We start from the raw sequence: 22859 nt of genomic DNA on the forward strand, positions 1-22859 counted from the left end.
GCCGCAGGGCGGGCGTTTAATGCAGATATGCGCAAACACACGTATATAGTGTATAAACACATGTATAAATGTGTGCACGGGCAGGATTTAAGTACATAAACACAGTTTTAATGACTCCCAATACATCAGTCACTGCCATTTTACAAACTACTTATGAAAAGCCCCCAAAAATGGCCACAGGCTCACCTCATATAGTGCCTTCTCAGTACCTGCATCATCCACCCTCCCGCGAGTCCACACCAAGAAGGGCACATCGTTTTTATCATCTTTTTGAGATCCCGTTTTTGACCCAAAACCAGCCTTTCCGAGGGAGGTTTTGTACAGCCCTTTACATACACCTTCACAGGGGGGTTTTCTTTAGGAACCTCCCATCTCTGCCTCTAGTCTCATTGCGCATCTGCTCTGATACAGATGGGGTTTTCCTTAATTTCGTTATTAATTTCCAGTTCAAGGTTGGAGGGGGCTTGGAGCAAGCTGCTCTAGTGGCAGGGGTTGGAGCTGAATGAGTGTTAAGGTCCCTTCCAACCCAAACCAGCCTGGGATTATATGAGAATTCAGAGCCGACAAGGCTGCCTAATTAGAAGAGCAACTTAAATAGCTAAATGCTTCAACTGAACGTTGTATTAACTGGAATGCCAACCTCTGGCACTTCAAGGATGCAACACTGACACCAGCCGCTGCCCTGCGCCTGTGGTATGGGAAATGTAGGATTTTATGTTGTTTGTGAGCTTATTTTGAGAGAGAATATGATGTAGAGTCCCTTTTATTGTATCTTCCCCCATAGTGTAAGGGGCAGAACAGATCCTTTGGCTATGATGGACAAGACTTTACATCTCGGTACAGCTGCGTCTACCTGCAATCCCTATGTAAATCACACCTGAATTAACCAGTCTTGAAGCATCAGAACATGGAAGGTACCATGTTCTGTTCCAGCTGAGTTGAAGGGGTTGTCACTTAAGCACAAAAAACTGCACCTTTTTCCACTGCAAATTCCCTCTGAATGAAGCCCTTACTGCTTTCACAAACTATTACAGTAATGGGAATAGCTTCTTCACCTACTTTGTTTTCTCCCAAGGAAATAAAATCTTCAGGAAAACCCATATTTGGCTCTAAAGCAAGTAATTTCTGGTTAATTTATGTGTTCCACACAGGTCGCACCCAACTCTGCATGACAGCAACAGCTAAAGTTGTTATTATGAGATGCTGTAGAGAAAAGAGGTTGCCATTTACCATACATGCATTTGCTGTTGTTTATCCCACATGTACCGAAACGTTGCTCTGAACTGCATTTAAAGCAAGGAGGTAGAGGGTTCCCCCCCCCCAAGCACAAAACATACCTGAATATGTTAATTTGAGCTCTTTAATGTATATACAAATGTTTTAGACCAGTCACAATTTCATTGAGTATATACTGTATTTACAAAAATTACAATAATTTAGTCAAACAGTAAACCTGAACATTGATAACCTCTGTCACTACCAGATATGACAAGAATTTTTATCGTTAGTTAACTATTTTGATATACGTACATCCTAATACTTTCATGCATCCATAAAAACATTAGGGATGGAAGTAATCAAAGCTTGAGTGGGGTAGGGTTTCTTTTGGTAGATAAAGTTTAATGATGGACTTGTGTTTTGTGAACATATGAGTATCCAGAGTCCTGTGCCATGACCAACTCGATACAAAGCTACTGTAGTTTTCATCATTAAAAAAGGATGTTATAGTAATGAGATCCTTTTTATTATATAGGCATAGGTCACAATATCTACAGATGTGAATGAGAAACAATAAACCAACAAATCACAGGAACATGATTCACATTCCAGTTATCTCTTTAAATAAGACAAGCACATACTGGATCAAAACATTAATAAATAACATCCAGTTTGTTACTATTATCTTAAGGTCTTTTATATAAAAGGAGACCTATGTGTTGGTTTCACATTTTCAATTAATGGTAGTAAATAATGGACCAATACAACAAAAGGATGGAGTTTTATACAGAAAGCAATGTACTTTGACACACTCTTTGCAGTAAGTTTTGCCACTTGAAAACAGAAGTGCAACAACAAGTGGATTGTCATTAAAAACCACCAGCTTTAACGACTCGCATCAGATGGCAACCTGTTCCTTAAGCAGTAAATACAGATTATTTCCTGCCCATCTTCTGAACATACCTGCCCTTTCAAAGCTCAAATGCAGATACAACGTGTTGGTAAATAAACTGCTAGCCTTAGCTATTCTACAAAAGGGGAATGCCAAAATTTGGGGTGAAGAGTGTAACTTTCTGTTTAGCTAGGAAAGATGCTTCAGCTTTAGCATCAGAGATATTTTCTTCTGATATTATTGCTTTGGTCCAATATAAACTTTTAAGAGAATCAATTTGCACTGTATTTACCTCAAAAATCAGACCTGGTCCACAGATACCTACAGGACAGCTTGTACACCGGGATCTGAAAAGTGAAGTTACAACAGACTGCATCCTTGCCAAGAGCCTTGGCCACGTGCTCTGGAGCTGATAAAGGCATAGAGGTGATACAAGTGGGCTAGAAAAAGCCTTCTGAATCCTCAGGAGGGGAAGTGTGACCTATAGGCTGGGAAGTTCCTAGAACTGTGCACCAGTTTTAGTTTGGTATTTCTTTTGTTTGATGGTTTCAAGCTACTGATGAGAGCTTCATGGGAAATGCAGTACATGCTTATTCCTCACTTTCACAGATGTGGATTCAACCTTCCCCTGTCAGAGGATTCAGCCCCTAAACCTGCTGTCTGACAAGCAAACAAGGTACTGTTTAACATCAGCTACTTGCTGTTTAACAGACGCTTGCTCCATAATGTTGAGTAATTCCTTCTGCACATTTCACTGCTGGTTTGCAAGGTGAGGTACAATATTAACGTAAAGCAGCATTCAGGGGGCACTGATCTAACCCAGGATTCAGCTTTGTCTCTACTCAGGCATACAACACTATATGGGTAATTAAGCAGCAAATGGTGACAGTCAGAAGTGTGCCTAAACCACATCTGTACACTTACATTTGATAAAGCCAGATCCAAACCTAGGAAGGAAGTACATTGAAGTTTAGGCTTCACCACCAGTTGTTGAACTTAACTGAAGTGTTGCCATATCACAAAGAAAAAGGTAGGAAATTCAGCAGCTACACTGTGCTGGAGACAGGACAATTCTGCCTTATTCCAGAATGTGCTCTGCCTCACATCACTTGAATCCAAAGGACAATAGAAAAAGTTACAAGAAACTGTAACCCCGTGGCTCTCCTAGGGCAAGCCAGGTGGCTAGAGTTCCTCTGAGCTCAGGATTCTCGGTACAAGTATAAGGAAACCTTCCTCTTGTTCTTCATGGTAAGTATTAGGCTCTTAGTGCTCTGAAACTTCCGAATTTCCAGCCAGAGTTTGGTTGATCTGCGACATTTGTGACAAGAGACTATATAAGCACTAGCACAGGTCTGTGTGGAGACTGAGAAAGTACCTAATACAAGGGTTTTTGTCCTTGGTTTTCAAATTCTGACCAGGCATCATTTAGCTCCATAAATATCATCTTTGCATATTGTTCATATGGCTGCCCAGTAGCCTGGAATGAAAGCAGAAAGAGGGATATCACATCTACCAAATCAGACTACAGAAAGTCCACATTTGAGCAGCGAGATTCTCAAGCAGTCATCATTTGCTTTCCCCAAACGGTTTTCACTTTGACAACAATAAGCTACCATTGAGGGCTGCTTGTTCTCCTTGTTTACAGCTTAAGAATTTCTTGGCTCTTCAGCTCCCCGGAGCTGACAACCCCCAAGCATGATAAAACACTGCACTCCTGAGGCAACACAGTTCAACCTGGGCTCTGCAGGAGGCACTTTACCTGCACTGAAGGGAAAAAGCTGCAACCTGACACAGTTCCTTGATAAAAAGCAGTGTTCCTGCCAGCCTCTGGGCAGCCCACATCTTCTTAAGCCTTGCCCACTGTCCTCAAACCCTCAGAGCCTCCATTCCTCAGAAGTGGAAGCCTCATCATCACCACAGGGTTTCCCAGGTGGCATCACTGCAATCTGGTTGGCAAGTATAAGCAGCAAGGCCACCAGCCATGGGCTGGATAATCAGATAACTCAATTCTTCCACTTCAGACGTTTGATTTTAAGACCCCTGTCCTTTCATATGGCTTTATCACACCCTCGTTTCCTTTATCAAGTGCCATACTATGGGACTACTGCTCATCAGCAGGATGGCTTGTAGTCAAAGTGAGGGTGACAAAAGCTGAAGATGTGAATCTCTGTTGCTTGGAGCAGCATGTGCCAAGCACAGTCTTGGGGCTGGAAGTGGTTATGGTCCTCACCTGTCAGAAACTGGCAAAAAACTGGAACTACTACTTTCTATAAAGCTGTTTGCACAAATAAATAAAGCAATCACGTTAAACTCTCTGTAATTAAGACAACAATGACAATATCTGATCAATGCAGGAGCAGGAAAACCTTACCTTGTCAGGATGGACGACAAGCACTGCCCGCCGGTAGACCTTCTTCACTTGCTCCGGCGTGACCAGGTCTGCCATACTAACAGGTTTCCACTTGGTTTCTCCTGCCCATAAGACTGTATGCATTGTGGACAGCAGAGCTCTTATATTTCTCTCCTTCCCCTCAATCCATTCCAAGATCTGGAGAGAAGAATGTGATTCTTAGTTTATGCCTTAGACGTTTGAGTTGGACAAAGTTTCTTCATTTGAATAGCTATGACTCCAAGGGGCACCTTATGTTTCTTTCCAAGCTTTAGAAAACCTTTGGAAGGTATCTGTCAGTCTCTATTTTGTCATTATTTTTTATAGCACTGCTTGAAAGTTAAGACATACCTTAAGCAACATCCCTGCTAAAAATACCAGGTTTGCAACCCTTAGGAACAGTCATTAGGTGGAATAGTCAAAAGAGAAATGAAATGTTTAACTGCGTGGCTCTTCAGCAAGCTTGATTGCACACCTACAGCAAGATCAACTAGAACTCTGCTGTGGATGGGTAGCTCTTCAGTTAAGTTCTTCTAAAGACTCACATTGAAGACTGGCTTCAATACAAACTCTTTCAAGCTCTAAGTTAGAAGCTTCAAGTCTCTTCACATGCCTGTTAGCTACCTGCAATCCAGCAGTCCAATAAAGCAATAGCTAATCACTTTCCTACATGATGTAGTCCCCCTTAGTGGTTGCCATCTCAGTCAGTGGCTGGAGAAGGAGGGGACGAGAGGGAAGTAAATGTGAAAACCAAAGAGTGAATATATTTAACAGTTCCAGGCTGAACTGAAGTGATTCCATGAAATAAAATGCATCAGAGCAAAGGGAATTATATGGGGAAGGGAAAATCAGCTGGGTGCTTCAGTGATTCAGCAGCTTGCTGGGGGGAAATGCTGCACACATTAAGCAGCACCACATGAATTGCTGAAGTTGTACTGCCCACTCAATGGCCTGGCAGCTGCCCACTTGATTACAAGAGGCTGACGTTTGTGTTCAGCATGGATGCTGGCACACCCTTTCTAAAGGTTAAAACCTTTCCACAAGGTTAAGAATTAAAACATTCATTCATTCTGTCCTATACAAGTTGGCTTGGGCTTTTCCTCTCCGTTCTGTATCCTTCTGTAATTATAATTCCTGGTTTCATGCTTCAAACATCGAGCAGGACAGAATACATTTCCTTCCCTTCATAACAGATCTGTAGCTTGGCAATTTATTGAGGAGAGATGAGAGAATCCCAAAGCAGGCAAGATTAATGAGATGGAGGATTAGTTCAATTAGCTGTGCCTGCTAATCAGGGCTGGAGCGCTGCGGAAGACCAGCAGCACTGACAGCAACACTGGGCAAGCCATGGTTTGGACAGAAATGTGACCTTGCAGTTTTAAATCCATTCCAAAGGATGTTCAAATCTCCAGGGAAAGCATCAGAAATATATGAACAAACAGCAGCAAGTTCCTGCTTTCTGCCCCAAAGTAATCTTGTAATGGGAAGAATATCCTTCATTTCACCAAAACCAGGACTGGCAGAGATGGTCCCTGCTCTTTTATCTGGTTTATTTGGGAGAAGCTATTTCCAAGAGAGTCTGTAAAAACATACCTCTTTTTCTAAGTAGCATCTCTCGTTCTGATGAGATAGAGGAGATTCTTCCAGATATCTCCCAAAACCTGCAGTTTCTCCCTTTGTCTTTCTGATCACACTAGTTCATTGCTGTCTGGCACGCAAATGGGGAGCACAGCAGTGTATGGTGCTGTTGAGTATATTAGACAGCTCCTTTATGGAAAGCAAGCATGAGAGACAGCATGTGGTCCTTGGGATCCAGCAGTGCTGTGGAGCCTGCACACTGAAGTACTCAAACAGTAGTTACTTCATTGCACACCTACAGTAAGCTCAACTAGAACTCCACTGTGGATGTGTATCCTTTGAGTTAAGGATCGCTGTCAGTAAATGATCTGAGAGATTAGCTGCATCATGTGCAGGATGGCTGGTGCTTACTGTCCCCTCCACCTTCCAAGCAACCTCCATCGCGATGAGAACAAAAGACATGTTAAATGAATGTAAGAGCATAAACAAGACTATTCCTTACTTTCAGTTTTTCAGGGTCCATCTCCTTAGCCATTTCTTCTTTCCTCATCTCAGCTATTGTTTTGGGGCCCTTCTTGTCCTTGTGAGCATTAAATCCTTGACCAGATAACAGGTCTTCAAAATCTGCAGACACTTTTGGTTTCGCATCTTGAAAAGCAAGAAGATTTGAAGGTGTTATCACAATACAGTTTATTTAACACTGCTTTTCTACCTAAAGCCATCCCCCAAGACGTAACACTATAACAATCTCCCAGTGCTAATATGTGTGCAAGAGACCTACAGGTTAATGTTACTTTTGAACTATTATTCACAGAATTATAGGATCCTAGAATGGTTTGGGTTGGAAGGGACTTTAAAGCTCCTCCAGCTCCAACCCCTGCCACAGGCAGGGACACCTTCCACTAGAGCAGCTTGCTCTGAGGCCCCTCCAACCTGGCCTTGAACACTGCCAGGGAAGTGAATCCCATTTGGAATAGAGGATGTTGTAAATATTGGCATCCTTTAGAGTATAGGACAGTAGAACTGGGGTTGAACTTTATATCTAATCAAATGATCAGCATGACTTAGGTGCTTAGACCCTGACCTGTTAAAGTGTTTAGCATTAAAGCAGTGTTAGAAGGAGATAACCTTTTGGATGCTGACCTCTGAAGAACTTACCAACATTAGCAGGTCCTTTCCCCCGCTCGTTCTGTGCCCCTGGCATTGCTGAGAAGCTCACATTGTAATTGGGTTTGTTCTGGGGGGAGGCATGAGGCATGCTCAGCTGCGCCTTGGGCTGTGCCTGCTGCCAGCCATAGCCAGCTCCTTGCTGCCAGCCGCTGCCACCCATGGGCTGGGGAGAGGGTTTCTGCGGTGACGGGGGGAATCCTCCACCCATGCCCGTCGGTGTGGTTGGTTTGCTGGCAAATGAAGGGCCACCTGCAGGGTACAGGGAAAGGAGAGACAACGGGCATCAGCACACAGGACACTGACTGGCCTGCTGAAAGGGGAACCTAAGCAAAATCCTCCCTGCAACTGGCTTCTGCTACGTGCAGCCAGCTGGGAACCCAAGCTGCTGTGGGTGTACCCTGGTGCAGGGTAATGTTACTTTTGAACTATTATTTATAGAATTATAGAATCCCAGCCTGGTTTGTGTTGGAAGGGACCTCAAAGCTCACCCAGCTCCAACCCCTGCCATGGACAGGGACCCCTTCCACTGGAGCAGCTTGCTCCAAGCCCCTGTGTCCAACCTGGCCTTGAGCACTGCCAGGGATGGGGCAGCCACAGCTTCTCTGGGCACCCTGTGCCAGCGCCTCAGCACCCTCACAGGGAAGAGCTTCTGCCTAAGAGCTCAGCTCAGTCTCCCCTCGGGCAGGTTCAAGCCATTCCCCTTGGCCTGTCCCTACAGGCCCTTGTCCCAAGCCCCTCTCCAGCTTTCCTGCAGCCCCTTTAGGCACTGGAGCTGCTCTCAGGTCTCCCCTTCAGGAGCCTTCTCTTCTCCAGGCTGCCCCAGCCCAGCTCTCTCAGCCTGGCTCCAGAGCAGAGCTGCTCCAGCCCTCGCAGCATCTCCATGGCCTCCTCTGCACTCGCTCCAACAGCTCCACGTCCCTCTTGTGCTGCTGCCCCAGAGCTGGATCAGGGCTGCAGGGGGGTCTCCCCAGAGCACAGCAGAGGGGCAGGATCCCCTCCCTGAGCTGCTGCTCACGCTCTGGGGGTGCAGCCCAGCATATGGGGGGGTTCTGGGCTCAAGCTCACAGTGAAGGTGGGTCACTGAAATGGTCTCTCTTTATCCTGTGCTGATGTAAGGCTATCCCACAGAGGAGACATTTCAGCACCTCATTACTTTAGGGGATGCTTCTCTGGCTTAGTTTGTGGTGAGAATTATGCAGTCTTAATGGTTTATTGTTTGAGACTCACACATTCAACTTTGAGCTCTAAAGCATGTCATGGAAACTGGATGAAGTGCTTTCGACTTAGGCATGAACAACAGAAAATGTGGTTAAATATCCTGTGGATGCCAAGTCATTTGTTTTTGAACTCCATAACTTTGCTAGAGAACACATGTTTTAAAAGCACCTCAATGGCTCCGACATAGGTCTTGGCTGACTTTTTATTTTGCTCCTGCAGAGCAGCTCGTGTTCCAGCAGAGGGAACTGGGAAACCTAATTCCAGAGCCATGCTGGTACTGACGCAAAGGGGAAAACAAACATCGGATAAAACCACAGTGGCTCACAAAGAGCTGAGGGAAGGCACAAAGGGAAGCAAAATCTATTTATCAGAGAAGCTGAGATGTTGGGTTTTAAGGAAAGCTGCAATAATTTCTCAGAACTGCCTTTTTAACACTGGGGATGAGGATTTGCTGATCGTTTTGTGACAGAAACAAGGAGATGCTTGCCTAAGCAGCCAAGCACACGGTCTTTTGTAGTCAGGTACAAAGGAAATGGGGTCAGACTCCACTAAGAATAAGAGGCAGATTAGTGAGGTTCTCTGATTCCCTCACAAAGGGCAAAAATGAATCAAGTTAGGAGGAGACAATTCCTCAAGGACCCCAGTGGCTTTGAAGAGCCAAAGTTCCCTCCCAGGCACTGCTCCAAGGTGTGTAGCAACAGTTCTCCAGTTAAACAGCATCCTTACCCAGAGACTGTTTAGACTTAGCAGACAGAGGTTCAGCTTTGCAGTTCATATTGTCTACTGAGGTCCTAGCAGGTTACTGAGAGGTATTTTGGTGGTGGATCAGTAAAAGCATAGATCTGTGAGAGCTTACGGAGAACCAAGCAGAAGGGAAAGCTTCAAAGCAGCACTGGTGTACAGGTCAGTTGAGAGGACCCACAGAGCTCTTGGCCACACACCCCAAGCTGTTCATCCTATTTCTTTAGAAACAGAGCTGGTAATTCCTTCTTTAGTTTTAAATAGGGATGCAAACCTGCTAAACTTGCTCCAAGAGTCCCCAGATCAGCAAAGGGATCCAGTGTTTGGGGTTTAGGCTGATGGGTGGGAGTGCTGTGCAGGGATCCCGTAGGACTGGTGGCAGCTGACTTGCTTCCCATTCCTAGACCACCTTAAAGAGAAAAAAATGCATATATAAAAGAAAAAATAACTCAGTTTTTACCCCTATTGTACATGGCTGCAGCTCAGTCACATGTTAGAAGATTTCTGTTAAAATGGAGTGTACTAATGTCATGTTTCTAAGCAGTCTCAACTCCGTGTTGTTCCAGACTAGTTGCACACCCACTTACAATTAGGCTCAGCAACAAGACTGTTCCCTCGACTGTCTGCAGCGACAGGGTAATTATGACAAATTAGTGTATTTTAAGATTCAGGAGCCTTGGGGAAGCAACTTTTAGTAGGCCATACATATTCTCCCAAGACTGGAAAGAATCATGCTCTTATTTAGTGGCATCCCAGGAATGCATAGCGCTTCCCAGGTCCTGCTTATTGCTCTATACTGGAATGAAACACACCTACGTACACCCTCCCCAAACACTTGTCCTGCTTCAGGCCCTGGTTTCTTGAGGAAAGAAACCCAGATTTTCTTTGGAACAGAAAGAATTTAGTAGTTTTTAGCCAAATCCTCACCTGGATAACTGGGAGACCAGGACAACAGGTTGAGATTAAGACTGAGACCTTGACTGAAGTTATAGTGTATTAGTCAAAGTGCTAAGCAGTGCAAAGAGGGAACATTTTCTCTGCAGTCACTGGTTTCCCCTCTGCCTCTCTTCTCTCAGGGCTCTTGAAGGGTTTTTTGTTAAACACCCTGAATTTTTAGGGTACATACCTGGTTTGCTGGGCCAATCCCAACCACTGGAAACATCTGGTTGTATGGAAACTGTTGGTGTGCTAGAAGCTAAGCGGAATGAATACACATAAATACCTCAAAGTAGTACAGCAAAACCAACATAATCCAGTGCCCGTTAAAAGCATGGAGCAAGGAGCAGGAGAGACAATATTATGGCCATCTAACATTTGGTCATTAGAAGTTAACTTCTCCCGCATATGGGCATTACAAATCTAATGGGGTTTTATTGATCTCATATTGTAGAGAGGTAAGTGAGGAAGGACACAAATTTATGACATTCATTTTATGATAGCTTTGATCAAAGGCTTCCTATATTCATTTATAAAAACCTTATCACCAGAATAACACACGGGGTTTTGTGTTTGGGAATACATCTCGACCCAAGGAAATATGCTACACACAAAGGGCAAGGATGGAGAAAAAGCAGAGCAGCCCACACAGATGTAAAGCAGAAAGAACACACACAGTCCTTCCTTTAACCCCGTATCAAATAAAGCCTGTACATCCATGCAGTTCACCCTGCTGGCTTTTCATTATCCACATATACTAGTGCTGTAATTGAACACTGTAATTGACCTCATCACACTGGGATGCCACTTGAAATGCCTTTCATTAGTGCAGCCAGCTCCAAGTGTGACCCAACCATATTCACAGAGTTAATATCCCGTACCCGAGTTTGGCAAAGCAAGGATGGGAGCAGTGCCAGCAGCACGCCAGTTCCCTCCTGTGTCATTCTGGCTTTCCGACAAGACTGTTGCATTCAAGGGACATGTGTTAAATGATCAGAGAGCAAATTCATAACCAAATGTGTTTCAGAGAAGGCTATAGCATCAAATTTTGGCACAGGAGGAGAAGGGCACAACTAAAGAACATTTCAGAGCAAGAGAAGGAAAAAGTCCAATAAAGAAATAAAAAAATCCTTCTTTTCAAGTAAGTGTCAAATTCAACTGTGAATTTGGCCGGGGTTGTTATCAGATCTAAAGAAAACAGATGCCTGTTTCTAAATTCACCAAAGGATGCATGTTTTCTCTAGCAGGCTTAATATGGCATGCTCTATTTAGCGCAATTAATGGTAGTTTGGTTCAAATGAGACCTTATAACCACAGGAATACACAGGCAGACATTCTTCATCATCTCTTATTTCATGTATACAAATAGCTTATTAATTAAGTATAAGACTTGAGTGAAACTAGTCCCATCCTACCACACTTCAAGTTATGATTATGCTTTAAGTCTGGAGACAAGAAAAGCTCTTTCCTGTTTAGTGGGGTTTCTGTGGTTTAGAGTCATTTTATGGTAAGCAGCAGTCTGTGCTTAATGGCTCCATCACTATTTAAAAGCAGCATTTCCCATTTATCTAAATACACTAGAAAAGCCTCACTTTCTTACCCATATGAAAGGGATCACTGTGCACAGTTGGTGAAGGACTTCTTGTTGCTTGAAGGAAAGGATCACCAGGGACAGCTGATGAACCAAGGAAGGAACCCAGGAGGTCTGGACCAGTTTGCTTAGGGCTACTTCCAAATGGATCAAAGGCAGTGGCTGTGAAAGCATGTTTGAGAAAACTAAATCATTAACTCGTATAATGAATGGGCTTCAGGGAAAAGACACTGGTGTGTGGAGAAGAAAACCTAATACCCACAGACACCAAGTAGGAGACAGCATGTGACTGTGGGAGAGCAACTGGGAAGTATCGGGAGCCCAGCCAAATTCATGGGGACCTAGAGAGCTGCATGACTTGGTCACAGCAACACATCTGTTGATCCCATCTGTCTTTTCCAAGGAGAGGAGCTGAATTTCAGAGGGGTCAAAGCAAATATTTAGATGCTTAGACACTGCGTCTAAGTTTCAATTTGCACACACTGCCAGGATGTAATGGATGGTGAGGGACAGCCCAGAGCTTGGAGTTTGTGCCCTGATGTGATTCCTGCTTCCTCTCAAGACCTGAATGCAGTCCAAGATGATCTGAGGCTGTCAGAGCTTACACATGTCAAGGGTAAAAGGATCATCTTCTAGAAATAGCTTTAGAAAATACTTGGTATCACTTGTTACAAAAATCCAGCTCCTTCTCCAAGTCTTTTCGCCAATTTGTTCAGTGTCTTTCATATAAAAAACCCCACCAACAACAGAAGATCCCCTATGAAGGCACTCAAATTCTCACTTGCCAACAAGTTTAAAGAACACCCTGAACAGAGATGCAATATATGCTACGGCAAGAGAGACACAATCCTGAGAAGCTATGCATTGTGTTAATGCTGTTTATTCCTCATTACTTACATTATCCATTGTTTAGGATACTTAATTACTAGTCTTCACTTATCTTGCAAGCTTTTATTCTTGCTTGCCTGGGTTGGGACAAAGCCATATGAAACCTTCCCTTGCCTTTCAAGCACCAGTCTGGCTCTGCAAAGCTCAACAACAATATCCAGAAGTCTCTTCCCAATACTGTTGCTGCATCTTTGTCTTGGATAACTCTGAGACTGAGCATACAACTGCCACAGCATGAACCTTCTCTATATACAAGTGGCTCCATTTCTCCCACTGAAATCTGTGTTCTTCTCCCCTCTCCTGCCTCCAGTCCTCAGTGTTCATCTCTCCTCTCCCTTCACAAGTCTCACTACAAGTAGATTATAACTGCTCCTGTCCACAGACAAACCTCCCCAAGCTTGGGGGGTTCTTTATTCTAACTGTGATCTTGATTCCTTTCCAACCCTAACTATTCTATGATTCTATGACTCAGGAAGAGTCTTCAGAAGCTGGCTGATGGCCATCCTGTGGTAGGTGCTACTGGTGTCAGCCCCAAGGGAATCTGAGCAACTTGGATTGGGGTCTTCACCTGCTCACTTACCAGTGATTTTCACTTGTTCTCCTATATTCACTTAACCCCCCTCCCAAATCCCTCTTTCTAATATCTGTTCAACCACTCCTGCCAGCCTGATCTCCATCTGTCTTTGAGGAAACAAAAGGCCTTCTCACATGGCCATGCTCTGCAGAATGACCAGAAACAGCAAAACTGTGCAGCCTTATTTCAGAGCCCAGGGTCAGTATCACAGCTCCAAACCCCCTGAAGTTAAAGGGAAAATCAAATTCAAACTGCTATGGGTCTACCCAAAACCTAAGAGGCTTTTTTTGGTTTTGAGATATATGTTCTCCTCATATGCATTATTGGACATACAACCAAAGCAAACCTGATGATCTCTGATAACTGATGCCAGTGTAAGGAGCAGCCAAACACTTGGGTGAGCTCCAGCAGACACTTATGGAACAAACTAGGGATGTGCTTTGTATTCTTGACTGCGAAGATGCACCAACTCTCCTGTCACAGAGCAGAGCTGGCTGGGCCCCTGGGATCCCTCACAACTCTTGTTTCCATGTCATGAGTGTACCAAGAGGAACCCAACAGCCCAGAGCACATCACCCAGGTGGGATTCCCAAAGCACCTGCCCCATGTCACACACTAGGAATAGGCACTATTACCTTCTCCTACCCTTGGGGACGGGGATGGGGATGCTGAAGCTGCAGAACGCCGAGGAGTTGAATGCACTGATCCAGGTCCCCCCACATGAAAGACCTCCTCAGCAGGGGGTTGTCCACTTTGGCTCTGGGAACTTGCCCCACCAACCCCAAACAAATCATTCAGCAAGTCTGAGTTAGAGGGGGCAGCCGTGGGCTGTGAGGGAAAGCTCTTGCTCATAGGGCTGCCATCCAGGCCCAGCAGGTCCACGTCTTCAGGTGGAGGTGGTGCTGGAGGCTCCTGCTGCTTTTTGCTGTGTTTTGGTGTCCCGTGAGGCTTGTCACCGCTGGCATTACTGTGCTGACTGGAAAGGGACAAGAGTTCATCATCTGACTGCTCGCTCTCCTCGTGCACCAGCGCTGCTCGATCCTCTGAGGTGGGGTGGGAGCTGCTTTTGTCAGATTTCTGATCTAAAGGATGGGTGAAAATAAAATGAGGCAGCCGTCAGTGTTGTCATCACAAAGGTCCCGTGAAAATCAGCTTGCAAGCAGAGTACAGAGCTACTGACAACATCATAGCAGCCTTCTGCTAGGTCTTAAAATGAGAGTCCTTTGCAAAGATTGAAGTCTTTCCTGGTTTGTACTGTAAGGAGCCAGCTTTAGTGCTCAGGAAACAGAGGCAGATTAATTGACTCTCCTCCTGAAGAGTCAGCAAGTGTAATGCCCAGAGATACAAACTGAATGAGTTTCTGGGACAGGACCAGCATAAATCTCCAGCCATGCCTTAAAATCCAGGCAAAGCAAGGCTCACTATAAAGAAGTAGTGACATAAATCACCATCCTAGCTGCGCCCACACCAGGTTTCGATCTAATGTAATCTACACAATGTTCCTACCTAATGTAGCACTGATACTGGAGGAAGAATGCTGCATTTGGCAGTGATGAGAGACTGTCAAGGTGCTCAGCATTATTAAATGGCCTCAGACAAATGTTCTTGGTGCTACATTCTCCTAGCATTACATATAAAGTGCAACACTAGGAAAAAGATGGGTTTAGCATTAAAAGAGGCTTCAGGCAAAGCTTTACACTAGAACCGTACCAATAATTGTCATATACAGCACAAGCAGGCAGTGGTTGAAGAGGACACTGGAAGAAATTCATTCCCACTCCATTGCAACACAAGGGTGTGACCAGCACTTCACCATGATCTCACAGGAAAGAAATGCTACGATCAGATCCTTCAGCCTCACTCTGTGCTCCAGGGAGGGGGGAATAAGTTGTTTGTCTCGTTTGAAGCTGATTTTGCTTTGAAGCCCAAGTGTGCATACCTTGCCAGCTGAGAGATGAGAAGAATGCACTCTGTCCAACGTTTCTTATGTTATCCTGGGGTGAATCAGTGGGGCCTCTACCTGCAGCACAGAGTACCAAATAAATCAAATCAAGCAAAGCAAAGTTCAGCATGCAAGGAAGCATTGAAATGGAATAAACCTGCGCAGCTCTTACCTGCCAAAGCAAGAGTGTCCTGATGCTCCTGATGAGAGGAGAAGAGAATGGTTGGATTGATGTCTTTCGTGGTGAAGTTCTCCCATGGGGGAGTTAATTCAGTTTGTCTATCAGTAGACTGTATTTCTATGTCCAGTATGACATGAAAGAGCTGAGGATATTTGTCTGGAGAGTCACAAGCATCCAGTTCAGGCCTAAATGGGGACAAGAGTTGTACAGTTAAAAAGGAAAGGATATTTCTGTACAGCTATATAAAGTCTTTCCATATATGCATGAACACAGACTTTTCACATTGCATCGGTGAATATTCTCCTTCAGACTTCCTTGGGCTTTCATGCTTCAGGTTTTGATTAATGTTCAGATTAAAATACTCACTTGGTGAATTTTAGTGTGGTTGTTCCCAGGGCTATGAATCCAGTATGAAACTGAATTTGGAATATCTGTGTGTTGGTCATCTGCAAAACAACATAAAGCATCAGACTGAACAAAGGCTTCAATTGATGAAATTCAGATAGTTTATAGAACATACAGGCAGTTAAGTCTACCTTACTACCAGTCACTACATAGACTAATCATAACTTGCACAAGCTAACTCGTTCTGCTTGTTCAACAGAAAGCAGAGCTTTTCCCTCTCAAACCCATCTGCCTTAAACCTTGCTTCTGCTGCTTCCACAACAGCAGAATGCCTTCACAGCCTTCAGGAATATGCCTTCTTTCCCTGCTTGTCTGTATTTCTGGGATCTACTTGACACTTAAGCAGTTAAATAAGACCAATTTCTACTCCCACTGACAAAACTCGGTTCTGCCCTCACATTTTGTGCTTGAAGTCACTACAAATTAAACAGATTATTTCAGCAAGTGAGCCATCCCTCCTCACTGCACAGGTTAATGGAGCAACTTAGTCTGTGACGACCACGGATGCCGTTTTTGTAGGTCCAAGTTTTCTAGTCTGCATTTCCCCATTCCTTCTCCACAATTACACGAGCCAGAGAACAGCATGTTAAGGTCCATCTCAAAGCCTAGAGCAGCACAAACAGTGCACTAGAACACCACTTTCACCAGTGCTACTATATTATGTGAAGGAGACATCACGGTGTGCGCACTCCAGCACTCCACTGCTCTCACTTCCCAGTTTCTTTCTCCCATTTCTTTGATCTGCCAGAATGAAGAGGCTTTATGGCTACAAAGAGGGTGGCTCTCCGACCAGCCTGCAGCTTAAATGGTCTTTCCTATCCCCATGTCTTCTACGTGAGCTGTAATGATCCTACACCCTATCAGTAGACACCATTTCCATAAAGAGATGCTGGAGGCATCATGGAATTCTCCCTATGCAGTTCTATGTTTTCACTTGGCACTGCTCAAATTTGTGTTGTGTCTACTGTCAAGTAAGGCAACTTTCACCACAAGTGCCACACGCATCTTTAGGCCCCATATTCAGCCATCTCTTAGCTACATTGCCTCTACCATGCAAGAGAAGATAAACTCCTACTTTTGCTTGAAGGCGGCCCCCAATGGTTGATCTCATATGATAGACAGAAACAACAACATCTCCATGGACAGTGGCTCCCAGTGGAATGAGGACTTTCCCTTCTTGCACACGGTATTCCCTTTGAGGGGAAGAGAAGGAAATCCACAGTTAAGCTCCCTTCCACAATGCCTGGAATTCACACCCGGCAACAGTGTGAACATAAAAGCTATCATCTCCTTCAGACCATGGTGCATGCAGCACCCTGCTTAGCATTAGGCTTAGTTGAAACAGAATCATGGAACAGGGGAAATCAATACAGCACTGAACTATCCCTATGAAGATATCCCACCTCAGGACAACTTCAGGTTCACCCTGGTAGTTTATTTCATTCGATTCACTGAAATGAATGAAACAACATTTGCCCCCCTTCATTTATCAGGCAGTCTGGCAATGACAGCAGAACCAAAGCCTCCTGGAATTAAGCTCCTAAGGATGGCAGGAGATCACAGCAACTCACTTCATCCTTTCATACTCCTGGGAAGTGGTGAGGATCCTGGTTTCTCCACTGAGAATGTCACAGAAGGGCCGGCAGCCGTTCCGTTGCTTGTTGAAACAGGGGACCGGGCTGAGGGTGACCGACTTGATAGTAAGTGGTTTGCAGTGAGGAATGACAGGCTTGTCTGCTATGAGATCACAAATGTACCCTATGTATCTGCAGAGAGAGAGAGCCGTTACTGAATCCTCCATCCCAGGTGAGCAGGGTTCAGTCTGTACTTGAAATCTACCTTGAAATCCAGTGGAAGCGTGACCCTCACAGTTCCATAACTGGGGTTTCCATGGACTCAACAAAACCTGTGCTTCTGTTTCTGTTTAATTCCAAGAACTGGAGCCCAGGAGGAAGGAAGCTGGCCTTTAGCTCTGAGCTGAAGATCATTTCTGCTCACCTTTTAGGAGAGAAGGTGCTGAGCAATGGGTTTTTCTGGTTTACCAGGAGAAGTTTGCCTGCTACTGTACATGCCCACAGCCAATAAATTACTTTGTTAGGCATGCACTGAAGGATCACTATTACATACATAACACTATATCTTCAGTTTGCTCTGACAGGCAGCTTCCCCTACTTAATGGATATTGTAAAGAAGACAGTTTTACAGTGTAAACTCCTATAAGGATGAAGCTGACGTTGAGAGAGGGATTCACTATAGGTTTGTCAGCTTTCCTGAACCGCTGAGCAAAGCTATTGCAGTGCTTGGTTTCGCTTGTTCTGTTACTGTTCTATCAATGGAAGTGGCCACAAACATTAGTTAAGACCTGTCAGAGCTAAGTACCACGGCTAATGCATGAGGTCTGCTCATGCTGCAATAGGAATTCTGGAGTTTTCAGTCTCCTCCTGCCAGTACCTCCAGGTTGGTCTGGGTGGACAGACTGGGGCATGCAGCATATACACCCTGCAGGTCATATGCATTATTCTATATAATAATAGAATAACTCTATAATAGAATTATTTATATATATATATATAAAATAGAATAATAGAAATTGGAAGAGACCTCTGAAGACCATCTGGTCCAGCTCTGCTCAAAGCAGAATCAACTTCAAAGCTGTATCTCAGAACTGGACTGTGCTGCTGGGGGTGATACCAGGCCAAGGACCTCCAAGGACAGAGATCCCACAGTCATTCTGGACAAGCTGTTCCAGCACCTGATTGCCACCTTACCACTGATTTCTGGGGAACAAAGTGAAATCTGAATGCCTATCTCAGCCTAGGGGCTGGGAACACATTGCCAGAACACAGACATGTACTTGGGCAGTTCTCAGTGTGAGGGATATAGCTCTCCTGCATAGCATTTAACCAGTATACACTACCTCCTGTGAGATGGCCACAGTACAATTCCAGGTCTCTTTGTGTTCAGCAACTGCATAGCAGGGCCTGGATTAGAGAAGAGGTGACAGAAACAGAACATCGCACTGACCAGGACTGCTGATGCTGCTCGGCCGTCCTGTTAAGGAAAGGGCAGGGGGAGGAAAACGTCAAAGACATCCTTCACATTTCAACAGAACACTCTCTACTCTTCCTTAAAGCACATTAAATCATTTCTCCAGACTAAGACTGGGACCACAAGATGAGGAATTTTCAGTGCTGTTATTTAATGCACAGGATTACAGTGAGTGGCACCAGCCTGGATCAAAGGTAAGAGAATACCCAGTAAACAGCCAAAAAGTTGTTTTGAAAGGCCAGAAGTGCATTTTTATCTACAAACATTGGTGTTTTGTGGCTGCTCCCAAGCTGTGATGCTATAATTATTCAGACACAGGCCTGGAATGACCACAGGGCTCAGAGCACACCCATCCCATGGCTGCAGGCTGCTGTCTAATAGGGATTTAACCTGGAAGAGGTCACTAACAGAAAAATCCAGCCCAAGGCTCCCTCACCCAAAACACCTCCTCAGCCCTCAGCCTACAGGCTGCTCCTGACCAAGTCTGTGATTTCTTTAGTGTGATGATGGGGGAAAGTATGCTTGCTGAGACAGATTGATAGACCAAAGATACAGCAAGAGCAGGAGAGAATCAAAGTACCCCCAGTGCCCTGAGTCCTGCTACACCTAGGGACATAGGCAGTGATGAGCCGTATGGACCATACCCCAGCTCTGGCAAGCCAAAGAGAAAAAGCCCTCCCACCAGCTTCCACCAAAACCCTGGTCTAATGCCTGCTTAGTTTCAGATGCACCTTCATGGCAATGACTTATTTCAGCCACTCCAGATATAACATGGGATTTAGCACCCCAGAGCTGAGCCAGACCCCAGTAACCTGCTGAGCCTGAGCACATGCTCAAGGTTAACAGGGTTTAGCCTCTACCAATTGCTTCTGAAAAGCTCTCTCAGGTTCATATAGAATAGTTAGGGTTGGAAAGGACCTTAAGATCATCCAGTTCCAACCCCCTGCCATGGGCAGGGACACCTCACACTAAACCAGGTCACCCAAGGCCCTGGCCAACCTGGCCTTGAACACAGCTTCTGAGGAAGTGTCCAAGAGAACTCCCTGTCCCTTACAGCATTATCCTGATCTTCATTGCTCAAAGGGCACTGAAAGAATTGATTCTTGAGCTGCATTTGCAGGACTGCAGCATCAAATGCATCTTCATCCCTATTGGAATGGAATTCACATCCCATAGGATGTGGGCATCACTGCCCATATTAAAGGTAGCGTGGAGTACATTACATGTTAGTCACACAGAATCACACCACTCATGCATCCCATCTACACATTGCCCAGCACCGAGTCATCCTTACGAGGGCCATATAGAAACCATTTCAGCTGTGGTGCAGAAGGAGGAGCAGAAGGCTACTGGACTTCTTCAGCCAGGCCTGACAAATAGAGATCACAAGAGACTTCAACAACCTCAGCTTCCCAGTTTGACAGAATTGCCAGCTATGCTTTTTCTCCCTAAATTCCACCAGTAACCTTCAGCCCAGAGGCTGCACTTTGTGACTATTCACAATAGAGTGCAAAGCCACAGCAGGCTGACAGCTTTTATGGTCAGTTCTTCCATGAAGCTCAAACCTTTTTGCTATTCATCACTTCTAGCAGCTCACTGCTGGAATGATTGTGACCTCTCTTGCTTTGCATTCCTGCTTCTCTCTAGTGTTGGGTCTTCCAGCTTGGCTATGTAGCTGCACATGGAAGATTACGTCCCTTCCTGTAGTAGTACCTTTTACGATGTTTCTTTTTCTGTTAGAAAGTCACCATCCTTCTACACAGAGTCCAGATGTGCAACATGCAATACAACTTACAGGTCTAAAACTGTGGCTATTTTCAGGTGTACTTACCATGCAGTGGATGACACACACGTTTTTGGGGTTCTGCTGTAGCCAGTTGTGCATGTTCTTACAGACAGCATAGAGGTTGTGCAGACTGGGTGCTTGCCGCACTGGCCAGCTACATTCAGATACCTACGGGAATCACAGCATGAACAAAAGATGCTCTTCCTAAGAGCAGGAAGCAAGGCATGCTTTGCTTTTACAGTGCTTTCTGCCAAGAAACATACTTCTCTTTTACAGTCTATGTGCTGGAAACCTTCTCCATCTTTTCCCATGCATAATTCTGCTGCTCTGACTTCCAGAAGAAGCCTCACTTAATAACATGATATTGATGTATTGTCACTTAGAATACACTTGTCAAATCCACATTCCAAGTCAGATTGTCTTGAAGGGCTTTTCATAACACTCCAGCTTTGCAGCAGCGCATTGATTTCTGCTCCGAAGCCTTTGTACAGCTTGTCCCTAAAACTACGGCTGTTTTCCAAAGGATACTGAGCATCTGTTGTTCTCAGTCATTTGGTGTCAGAGGATTTTCAAGCCCTGTTTGACAGATATTAGACTGATGAAAAGGAAACTTCTGTTCCACAAAATACTGTATCTGAGTAAGTAGAGTTAATGTATGAAGAAATGGATTACTTTGAGCTGAAACCCACAAATCCTAAAGTGTCTAGTTACTAATAAAACCCTAATAGTCTAGTTACTATTCATCAGTGTGCTAGTTTTGAGTCATAGCACTTATGTGAAGCACAGCCCTTGCAGTCTCAAACAGCACATCAACATCAACTAGCCTTCCACAGCCATCTCTGTTTCATCTGATTTTAACTGAAATATCTTTTTTCCTTAAAGGCATTTCTGGCTAAAAGGCATTCACAGGAGAAACATCATGGAGCTTGTTCTCAGGCAAGAGCTCTCTCTCAGCTGATGTTCGGATCCTGTTTAACAAGACCTGGGGGCAGGAAGGAGGTGGTTTGCCCAGATGTTCCTAAATAGCCATATGGATCTCCATACCTGAATGTTTCATCTCTCAGAGCAAGGAAGTGCTCCAGGTATCCTAAAAACTTGTATTCAAGGTTCTCTCCTACATACACCTGCACAACATCTCACAGCAGAAACAGGAATCCTGACTCAAACCAGAGATCAACCAAGCTGGGCTGTCTCAAACAACAGCTCCAACAACAGCCAGAGGTACAGGGACAAAGCAAGCAGGCAGCACTGCCTACCCCAGCACATCCATACCCCATCAGCCCAATTTAGCTGGAGAAGCTCTGCTTAGCATTTGGGAGATTCTTGTCTAATCTAATATCTAAATAGATATTTGCCTACTTGCTTTTTACAGTCAGGAAAGTTTCTGGTCTCCACAATACACTGAAATGTACTTGTTGGATAGCTTCTACAGTGCTCAACAAGCACACAAGTCAAACCATGCCCAGGCTCTGGAAAGCACTCCCTAGGTACCCTCTCTATGTTACCATACTCATCCCTCATCTTCTCCTGTCCAAAGAGCTGTGTTTTATTTCATTCTTTCTGTTGAGCACACTCGATTTCCCCTTGCCTTCACCTTGTCTGTGCATTTTCAGGAAGGGCTGAAGAGGCACAAAACACCCTCAAGTTCACTAAGGGGTAACCCCCAGCACAGGAACAGCTTTCTGCTCCACACAGGGTATGCACTGCTGCATTATGGGACCACTGTAAAATCTGAGTTACAGACGGACCATAAACAGTTGTTCAATTCTTTAACAGAACCAGAATAGCTTATATTATCACACCAGTTATTTTACATCAGGCACAAGATTCACTTGCAATTAGATCACTAAACCACAATCCGGATCCCAAGTGGCTGCTAGAATTAATATGACCAGTGACCCTTTCACTGACCATCTTCTGAACAGATATCATAACAGCACACTATCAAGCATCTGGAAAAGCCATTATCTCTTACCAAGTGAATAATATACATTTACCAACAGCCCATAATTATGCATTTACTTTGCCTATAATTACCCATCTGATTGCTGGTTCACAATTAGGAAATTAAATACACACTACGTAGCACGGCATGTATTTCAAACAAAACCTCACCATCACTCATGAATCACAGAATCCCAGCCTGGTTTGTGTTGGAAGGGGCCTTAAAGCTCACCCAGCTCCAACCCCTGCCACGGGCAGGGACCCCTTCCACTGGAGCAGCTTGCTCCAAGCCCCTGTGTCCAACCTGGCCTTGAGCACTGCCAGGGATGGGGCAGCCACAGCTTCTCTGGGCACCCTG

General features: G+C 44.7%; 1 protein-coding gene across 1 annotated transcript in view; it reads right to left on the minus strand.

The window, feature by feature from the left end:
- Positions 1-1346: 1346 nt before the first annotated feature.
- Positions 1347-22859, minus strand: part of DNAJC6 (DnaJ heat shock protein family (Hsp40) member C6) — a 38825-nt gene continuing 17312 nt past the window's right edge. The window contains exons 5-19 of the mRNA XM_061364911.1: positions 20603-20725; positions 18641-18774; positions 17295-17489; positions 16799-16916; positions 15685-15764; positions 15310-15503; positions 15135-15215; positions 13831-14277; positions 11743-11895; positions 10333-10401; positions 9481-9615; positions 7236-7496; positions 6580-6725; positions 4482-4658; positions 1347-3587 (exon numbers count right to left, since the gene is read on the minus strand). Of these exons, the coding sequence (XP_061220895.1) occupies positions 3486-3587; positions 4482-4658; positions 6580-6725; positions 7236-7496; positions 9481-9615; positions 10333-10401; positions 11743-11895; positions 13831-14277; positions 15135-15215; positions 15310-15503; positions 15685-15764; positions 16799-16916; positions 17295-17489; positions 18641-18774; positions 20603-20725 (2415 nt within the window). The 3' untranslated portion in view covers positions 1347-3485. The remainder of the gene's footprint in view (positions 3588-4481; positions 4659-6579; positions 6726-7235; positions 7497-9480; positions 9616-10332; positions 10402-11742; positions 11896-13830; positions 14278-15134; positions 15216-15309; positions 15504-15684; positions 15765-16798; positions 16917-17294; positions 17490-18640; positions 18775-20602; positions 20726-22859) is intronic.

This window comes from Neopsephotus bourkii, unplaced genomic scaffold (assembly GCF_033783945.1).
Source record: "Neopsephotus bourkii isolate Nb327-2 ecotype Australia unplaced genomic scaffold, CSIRO-AGI_Nbou_v1 NB_1250, whole genome shotgun sequence".
Taxonomy (NCBI): Eukaryota; Metazoa; Chordata; class Aves; order Psittaciformes; family Psittacidae; genus Neopsephotus; species Neopsephotus bourkii.